Genomic DNA, 9,183 nt, shown 5'->3' with positions numbered 1-9,183 from the left:
AAAATACATTTTTGGTTTATGAATATACAGGTTTCAATAATTCACCCCGTGTTGCGACATGAACACCTTTTAAAACATTAAAGTAAGCCAACAAACTCCAGAACAATTTATGGTAAATGTGAAGGTAATAATAATTGAAAACCCACTAAGACAATTTAAAAAAAAAGTTAAATTACTTAAGTATGAAAGTGATAGTTATATTTTAAACAACGTTATGTGGATCGTATTTTGAAAATAAATGTTTCACTTTATTTAAATCTTTTTTTCAAACTTGAATTTCTTTTTGTTTGGAGTTGTTGGACATTCTACGTGACAAAGAATGTTGCAATCTGGAATCCAACATAAGTCTTCTCTTCTTGGCCAGCGGTATGACGTTGTTCCCTTGTAGCCTAATGCAGCTGGCCCAGCAGTTGTGATTATAGTGTTGGCCAAAGGTGTTGGTGAACCAGCAACTGAACAATCGAAATGTCCTATTTGGCCAGCAGCTGGTTTACGAATCGGGGCCCTTTCCGTTTTTAAAAAAACCAGCATGTGGCCAACTTTAGGTTTTTTTGCCATATTAAAGATTTATAGTTACCAACACCAAAGTTAACACTGTCCCAACAATTCCACCCTCTCGCCAACTACAAAACCACCCCCTCGCCAACTACAAAACCACCCCCTCGCCAACTACAAAACCACCCCCTCGCCAACTACAAAACCACCCCCTCGCCAACTTTAAAACCACCCCCTCGCCAACTTTAAAACCACCCTTTCGCCAACTAAATGTAGTCACTTAACCAGCACAATACCTTACCTAATTCCCCAAATTTTAATTTAATTATTCGGTATAATGAATAACAAAATATTAAAATTCATTTTTTATTCGATATAAAAACAGTAATTTTTGGCACAGCAATTTCAAATATATACAATCGTCTCCAAAAAAAAGAGATTCGTCAAATAGGTAATTTGTAATTAACAGTTTTTCTACTCGTCTGATAATTCAGCTTCTGGTTTATCAACGCTTGCGTCTCTAGCTTCTTGGCTACTCTTTTTCTTTCTTTGCTCTCTTCCTCCTTCTCTGTCCCCTGAGTATCTGATCCACTTCTTCATAACTGTTTCAATATCATAAATTCTTGACCCTTTAACGTTACGTTGAACAGCTTCTGTAAATACATAAAGTTTTCAAACTCGTGAGAAAACTACATAGCAAGAATACAGTTTTTTTTAAAGAAAAATATAATTTACCTATTATGACATTTTTCGTTTTTAAAACTTGAAATGCGTGTTTTCCATTCAAGCCAATCCAGTTGAACTTTAAAATCAAAGAATGCGAAAATACTCTCTTCAATATTCCACGGCATGTATCACCAATTTTGCGACCACCGATAGCTGATAACTTTCTCACCTAACAATGAATAAATCGTCAATTTAAAACAGATTTTTATCCAAGCCCCATTGCAAAAATAGAAAATCACGGGGCTGCGTTTTTGTATACCCTGTTTAAACTGGACTATTAACTTACCACTCTTTTTCTGATATCCTCATCATCCAGAAACATCTCCAACTTTTTCAAATCTTGAATGCTTTCAAGAGGTAGGCTTGGTGAACCATCAATTTCCGTATCGTCCAGGGTATAATTAGCCAATTGCTCTTGCGAGTTTATGATTTTATCCAATTTCACGTGTATGTCAGATAGCATTAACATTACAGATTTTTCGTATTTATCTAAAAATTAAGAAAGTTAAGTATTGTATATGAAAATTTAGTTTTCCTTTAAACTGTTAGACTACTTATGCGAAAAGTAGTTAATTAAAAAAATTTAATCTTAAAATTTTTTAACATCGTTTCTGCACTTATTTTTCAGTAGGTTATTTTACCATTTCACTATACCTTTAAATATACCATTGGAAAGGCTTGAATGGTGCTGCCTAGATAGAGATTGTTGATATTTATCCACACTTCCCGTTTCTTGAAAATAAACTATATAAGACAGTAAACCGAACAACTACGTAGTTGGCCTATAAAATAAAAACAATCAGTAAAAACTAATGTTACCTTCCATATAGCGATTTTGGTGGTTTCCGATTGAAGAATATTCAGATCCAAAAGAATGTTGCATAAATGTTTCGTCTCTTATTTGTGGCCGTATTGTAGAAAATTCAGAGTTGATGGAGTTTGGACTGGAGTTAACTTCCTCTACGGGTTGATTTGTAGAAAATGAACGGCGATAACTTGAATCAGAATTCTCCTTTCTATGTTGTGGAATAGGACTTGGTGAAAATTGAGAGCAATGAGAGCTTTGACTTCTTGAAGTTTCCTTCCTACCATGTGAAATGCTACTTGACGTAGATCGTGACTTTGTTTTCTTGTTTGGTTTAACAATTGATCGAGATTGTTGACTAGCGATTCCTGATTTTTCCAATTGAGGGCTTTTACTGGTTTTGTCAAACGTTTTCTTTGAGAGTAAAGCGCTAGATCCTTCCTTGGTGTTAAGTTGGTTTTCCAAATGTTGGTTACTTTGATATACCGCTGATAAAACAGGTGTCTTGTCCATCGATTTTTTTGATGTAATTGTACTACGCTGTTCATTGGAATGTAATTGACTCGCATCTATTGCTGGTTGTGATTCATTGAGCATCAACGGTAAAGGCGGTGGTGAGGGTAATTTAACCATTTTACGATTTTTTCCACGTTTTGTTTTACCATTTTCATCTTCTACTCCAAAATTTGTAAGCCATTAGTTTACGAAAAATACTTTACAGGTTAATAAAATTACGATAATTACCAGAAGTAGAATCAGGGCCTGAAGAGATATCCATTTGTTTTTGCCGTTTATTTCTTCGTCCTCTTCCATATTCCTTTTCGCTGGCCAAGTCGGAGGTCAGTTCCGCATTTTTTAATTGCTCCCTGGCTCTTGTGTAAATCACTGCAATCACAGAAAAATGGTTCAGCATTATTGTTGTAGTTACAGAATCTAAAAATGTAGTCCTACTTGATTTATATAAAATCTTCCCACTGTAAATGGTCCAATGTTCGTCGTATGAAGCACACTTTGTAATTAAACTTGTTACTTCATTATGTAAAGACGATGGTGGCCAGTAGCATGAAGTTTCATCGGGACACCATTTTAATGGAACTACTTCAACAGTTCCTTCGTTTTCGAAACTAAACACTACAAACATCTGAAAAAAAAACAATACAAAATATCTAAACTTGAAAACTAAGGTTAAAAGGAAAATTATAGTTTTGTTCACTAGGGCTCCCACCAAAATCTGAAGAAAAATAACCAACTTTTCAAATTCTAACCGAATAAATTAAAATTTTCCAAATATTCCCATTCCATACTTTATTATTAATCAATTTTAAGTCAAAGTAAAATAGTCAATATAATTAGTTGACTAAATAAAAACTATTTTTATTTTATTTATTTAAAATCTATGAAGCATTGGAACAATTTTAACTAAAGAATTTTCATTGTTTTCGAAAATGAAACACTTGCTTTCTATTGAAGAGAGAGGATAAGTTTTAGCTAATTTTGAAATTTTACCAACAAAAAGGCCTAAAATAGAAGACCGAAGAGGGTAATCAAAAATATCAGCATAAGGTTTACACAAATTTCCAACAACCATTATGTCATTAATGCCAAACTGATAAATATGTCTAACCTTTATTACGTCACCAGAAGTCATTTTAAAGCAATTATCACCCGATTTAAGAGATATACAAAATGAAGTGGTTTGAATTTTCTTAAAAGATTTAGCATTTTTTGGTACTAGAGGGCTGTTATTTTTAAACGGTTTCTTTAGGACTAATTGGTTGATTTTTTCTTTACTTGGAAGCAGTTGGTTTTCATATACTCTTTTAAACAGTTGCTGAAGGGGCTTATTGGGAGATCGCATTTTCTTTTTAAGCTTTTGCAAATGATTTTCAAAAGGAAATGCACTAAAATTGTCTAACGGACCAAATGTTTTCACATCATGTGCTAGATGCGTTAAGGAATGAACATTGAGGACTACAAACTCTTTCCCATAAAAGTCTGGACTTGATAAAACAAATTTTTCTAAAAGTTGGCCAGCGAAGTTACACAGAGTTTTGCTAAAAACTGGTGATGCCAAAATGTAGATTGCGCAAAAAAGCAATCTAAAATGGTTAAGAACATCTTTAGATAGAATATCCTCGCCTAGGATTGGACCGGTGTACAACAAAAACTGCCGTAGCTCTGTGGCCTTCCACCTATCTATATATTTTAACGCTCTAGGTTTCCTAGCAAATTCACTTGGAATGTATTTTCTAATATTTTCCAGCTTGTTGGAGAATTCGGTTATCATCTGGCTGCTTAACCTTACTACAAATTTCCCTTTTTTAACCCAGGCTGTTAAAATTCTTCTCATAACCCCTAAGCACACCAGATGCATGTAGTCCAGGGGAAATTGTTTAACCATATCCATATCCAAATTTTCTAGAGGGGAAGGGGGTCCAATAAGGTGATGCTCTTCATTAATTTGATTTCGAAAAGATTCATTTGTCCGTAAAGTTACTGGCTCATCGGAATCTAGCTCTAAAAAAACTGTGCGACGGTTGTAATGAAAACCCTTAATGGTACATTTATCGCAAGAATGGTAACCAGTGTGCCCTTTAGCATTTTTTACGAAGGTCCTAGCTGGTGTGTCTAATATAAAAGGACCATCTGATCGGCAGTTAAATATTTTCCCACCGTATTGAAAACCATTACTGCACAAAGCTGTTAGTTCATTTAAAAAAGGCTCCAAGAATTCAGTTAAGGATGCAGGCTTGCTGTTTCCACAAAATATTCCCACCGGAAAAACCTCCCCAATTATCCCTTCCGAAAAACTATAAACTGAGGCCAAAATAGGCCAAAGGCATTTGTTTGAACTTTTAAATAGAGGCACCCCATCAATATTTATGGCAAAAGAAATATCGTCATCGTAATTAGGTCGCGAATTTAAAAAGTTTTTAATACCTTGGGTAAAACCAATATGCCAATATTCCCCACCTGCAATTAGTGTTATTCCTATAGCATCTCTTTGGGTATGCAAAAGTGTTCGCGAATCTTTCGGTAAGGTGTCATGTCCATGAACCCGTAGAATACATAACAAACTATTAAGCTTAACAGTGTCTATGTTATGGGTCAATGCCCAGCTCCTAATATCTTCGGAAATATCACGTACATCATGTTCCGACGAACTAGTATCGCTATAACTCGATAAATTGCTATTAATCCTCTCGATATTATCACTTGAACTATCAGTTATGTTCTCATCAGAATCACTGTTATTTAGACATTGTGCATCTAAGAAATGCATCCCATTTTGATTAATTTCAACCTGACCTGAATCGCAAATTGCCTCATCACTACAAGGGCCTAATACACCATCTTTATTTAAGTCAAAATCCACTACACCTCTAGCGTCTAATAAATCACATTCTTCTGACACTCGTTCCATAACGGTATTTAAATAATTGGTTCTTTTTCTTCGCTTTTGTCTATTACTTAAATCAGAAACGTCTCTATCATAGTTCATACCAACTCTCTTAACTTTACTATTAGCCATAATTAACTAATATTATGATTAAATTAGAGTAGCAAACAGTAAAAAAGGTTAATTACATTACCGTGTTAAATTATAGCACCAATCAATCAAGTAACCTAAATAGAGAAACAATAAGAATTCCATTTAAAATTCAGCCTAAAAGTAAGATAGTATATAAAATGAAAACTAATTATATATAAGACTTAAATATCTTTAAGGGAAATGTCCACTTCAATAGAATATAAACTAAATTAAAAGTGTTTGAATATACAAAAAATATTTAAAGTTAGGGAATTTAATATTGACTAAAACGTAAAAAAAGAACTGGACTTAACTCCGTATTCTTTTTTTTAGTTTTTGAATGGGGGTGGATATCGTATCTCGTAACTATAGGAAATGGTGGATAACTCGTCGACAGCATAATTAAAAATTAAATTTATTTTCATTGAAATAGAAAACACTTGAAGTTCTTGATATTTTTGGGTATATTCAAACACGTTTATTTTAAAATCTATCGTTTTATTAAAATATTTGAGTATTTAAAATTACATAATTTTCCACAATATCTCAAACTCCCAAAATATTTAACTTACTACAAATTTAAAGTTAAAAAGTAGTAGTTTTCAATTAAATACTATAATATTTAACATTGAAAAATATATTTAGGCTTACCTTAATCATAGAACGGAAAATGGCGATGAACCCGAGGTCCACCTTTGTTCGGAGACGAGGTAAAAGAAACTGACCGCTTGAACGGTCCCAGCCACGAATCTCGCGTTACCACGAGGCTTTGGAATTTTTCCAAATTCCAAGAATTTTCTCGACCTTTGTTACTGGCACCCGCCCCCTCCCACTCTAGGTACAATGTACGCCTGTTGGCTAGGAATAAACCCCATCTGTATACATCAACTTTTTATAACTCTTAAAATGTTTTATTTATTTAAAACATTTATATTTTTTTAAGGCGGACAAAATATCTTTAAGTGCAGAGTTTTTTTAAAGTAATAAACAGGAATTACGAAAATAAATTGATATATTTAAGTAAAGTGCTGTTTTGGAGTCGGGTAGGAGTTGGTTTCCAATACTCCTTAAAATTGTTAGGATTATTTAAATTGGAAATTATTGTTCATTAATGTTTAGTTTATGCAGAATAAATATGAGGGTTCATAGTTTTTAGGTCGCTAAGATTGAAATTTGTCCCCAATAAATGCGTGTGTATCAAGTTGGGCGTTATTTGGTTTTGAAGTTGGCTTTAGGTTTCTTTTAGTCGGGCCTGAGTTGGCTTACGACTTTTAACCAACTACGACACCATACCGACCGCGCGACTACTAGCCAACACAAAACCAAATGGCTTGTGCTACAAGGGTTAATCCACCAGGTTGTAAGAATTTGATGAGTGCGGCGTCCTTTTCATCAGAAATTTCAATTACGACTCCAAAATAGAACTGGGCATCGTATACACAAGCGATAAAATTTCCTCGCGTTAAATTAACTAGAGTAGAGCTTTCCTTTGGTTTAGAACCCACAAGTACTGTGAAAGTATCCGAGTCTCCCGAAAGCCTTGAAATCTTCATATGACACCGATCTTTTCCCTTACAGAAATTTTAACGCTGCAAAGTCGCTTTTGAGCAGCAAATTTCCAGACAATATTCATAACAGCACCAGCGCTACAAAGTGGTTGCTATATGCCTGGAAACGGGTCAATTCCTGCCACTTTGTAGTGCACTAACAGTAATAATTGCAGCAATGATTTTAGGCATTTTTCTGCAAATGCAGCTTTTTGGCAGCACTAGAACTGCTTATAAATATAAAATTGCAGTAGCTTTCCAGCAAAAATACAACTGCATTGTAAACCATATTGAAACATATTGCAGCACCATTTTAAATTTCTTACACCCAAAAACGGCTTTATTACAGCTACGATACAGTTTAAAAACAGCCTTATTATAACTGCAAAACAGTTCAATTACAGCCTATATATCGGTTTTATTCAGCTACAAAGCAGCTAAATTACAGCCTATGTAGCGGGTCTTATTCCGCTAGAAAGCAGCTAAATTACAGCTTTAATACAGACGATTGCAGATTTCAGTGGCGCACCAAGGAGACCGGAGGCCCCCCCTCCCAGAAATATTTCTGGGTGCGCTATGTACTAGCAGATTTCTTACCTTTTTTATGCAGTCCTAATTCAGAACCTAAATTTGCACCCCTTTTATTTTACAAACAGCAGTTATAGTACCTGTATTAGAATTATGATGGTTGATATGTAAATCCTTTGTAGCCCTTATATTGCTTTTAATCAGCTACCCAGATACACTGCATCCAATTTAATGGCCGGGTTCAAACTATATAAACCAAACAATTCGTAGTCTATTTATTAAAACTCAAAGATTTTATTCGGCCCCATCTCAGTTCTTTAAAGCGTAATCTTGGCCTAATTTAGGTGTATTTTCAGCCTTTAAATTATGCTTAATAAATGTACTTATAAATTCAAATGAAATCCACATATGACTAAGAAAATCATGTACTTTTAATTTTTAGTGAAGTACAGTTCTATTTAAGTGTCTTCATTAGCAGGAAAGTTGTCATTATTGGGCTTTCTCAGCGATCGTGCTACTGACAAGCAACGATTGTTAATACATTTAGTCACTTTCCGTTGCGTAATTTGGCCGCTTTTAGTATCGTCTTTAAATGTTCTGCTTACATAGGCTGAAAATTGGAGAAAATTTTTACATACTTTCATGTATTGAGATATAGTAAAATAAATATAATTTATCAAACCAGTTATTGCGCTGAATTCTTGTTTTGGTAAAGGAATTTTTCCATTCTTGCCCGAAACACTCATATTTTTGAGTTCCTCATCAGAATGAAGGATATTTAATAATGAAATCACAGATTTTTTTGGAGATGTGCAATAGTTCAAATTGTGTTTTTGAGACTTTGTAATGTGAATATTGCAGCCTTCGAACAAGGGTACTTTCTTTTCATTGTCAACTGATGTTAGAGGTGTACTTGGACTATTTATCTGGGTCAATTATAAAGATAATTTTTTAAAAAACCTAATTATAAAATTCATTACCAAAAAAATCATTTACTTCAAATTGTGACATTGTTTGCAGAGGTGATGAGGGAACTTTAATAGATTTTATTAACGTCTCCAAGTGTTTAGTAGCTTGATTAGAATTTAAAAGTTAAATCAAAACAATACGAAACAGATATAGCTTTTGAACAATTACCATTATTTAAGTTGCTGCACTTTCCACAGTCTTGACCTATTTCGTTTTCTAATTGGAGAATCCTCTGATCCCTCTTATCTGAATGTAAAATTGGTTTTTGAAACCATTTTAGTAAATATGAACAGCTAATACTTTGTTAATATGAGCTGTTAAAACTCGAAGGAATACATACCAATTTCAATATTCAGTTCTGCTATTTTGCTATTCTTCTCTTTGACCTCAGATTTCAGTTGGTCAATAATTAATTTGTTATTGTCCAAGTTTGTATATTGTTTTGTTGAACTCATATACCCAGGCAAAAGGTAATTAGCGTTTTGAAAGCTAGGGTGCTCGGAGTTATCTATTTGAATATAATTATATAAATTAATACTAGATTTTTCAAAAAGCGGTGACATATATTATTATCTAAAACT

At 33.7% G+C, this 9,183-nt stretch overlaps 1 protein-coding gene across 4 annotated transcripts; it reads right to left on the bottom strand.

The window, feature by feature from the left end:
- Nucleotides 1–868: 868 nt before the first annotated feature.
- On the bottom strand, nucleotides 869–6,454 carry LOC149956636 (uncharacterized). 4 transcript variants are annotated; one of them, XM_090164733.1, is made up of 9 exons: nucleotides 6,210–6,454; nucleotides 5,615–5,653; nucleotides 2,978–3,167; nucleotides 2,771–2,911; nucleotides 2,041–2,700; nucleotides 1,876–1,965; nucleotides 1,508–1,710; nucleotides 1,231–1,390; nucleotides 869–1,148 (listed from the first exon to the last, which is right to left on the bottom strand). In XM_090164733.1, the coding sequence occupies exons 3-9, from the start codon at nucleotides 3,165–3,167 to the stop codon at nucleotides 970–972; spliced, it is 1,623 nt and encodes a 540-aa protein (XP_090020859.1). In that variant the 5' UTR covers nucleotides 5,615–5,653; nucleotides 6,210–6,454; the 3' UTR covers nucleotides 869–969. The 4 variants fall into 4 exon arrangements, with proteins under 4 accessions (XP_090020859.1, XP_090020858.1, XP_090020860.1 ...); XM_090164732.1 differs by having other exon boundaries at nucleotides 5,620–5,653; nucleotides 6,210–6,453; XM_090164734.1 differs by having other exon boundaries at nucleotides 1,876–1,953; nucleotides 5,620–5,653; nucleotides 6,210–6,449.
- Nucleotides 6,455–9,183: the final 2,729 nt, after the last annotated feature.

This window comes from Leiobunum rupestre, chromosome 2 (assembly GCF_980474605.1).
Source record: "Leiobunum rupestre chromosome 2, qqLeiRupe1.1.hap1, whole genome shotgun sequence".
Classification (NCBI taxonomy): domain Eukaryota; kingdom Metazoa; phylum Arthropoda; class Arachnida; order Opiliones; family Sclerosomatidae; genus Leiobunum; species Leiobunum rupestre.
This window is presented reverse-complemented; position numbering and strand designations above follow the sequence as displayed.

Bases quoted from the DNA above. Each gene is read 5' to 3' on its own strand.
- LOC149956636 (XM_090164733.1), bottom strand. From the start codon at position 3,167: ATGTTTGTAGTGTTTAGTTTCGAAAACGAAGGAACTGTTGAAGTAGTT. The intron at 1,966-2,040 runs GTAACATTAGTT...TGTCTTATATAG, and splicing joins CCAAAATCGCTATATGGAAG to TTTATTTTCAAGAAACGGGA. The intron at 1,149-1,230 runs GTAAATTATATT...ATGTATTTACAG, and splicing joins AACGAAAAATGTCATAATAG to AAGCTGTTCAACGTAACGTT.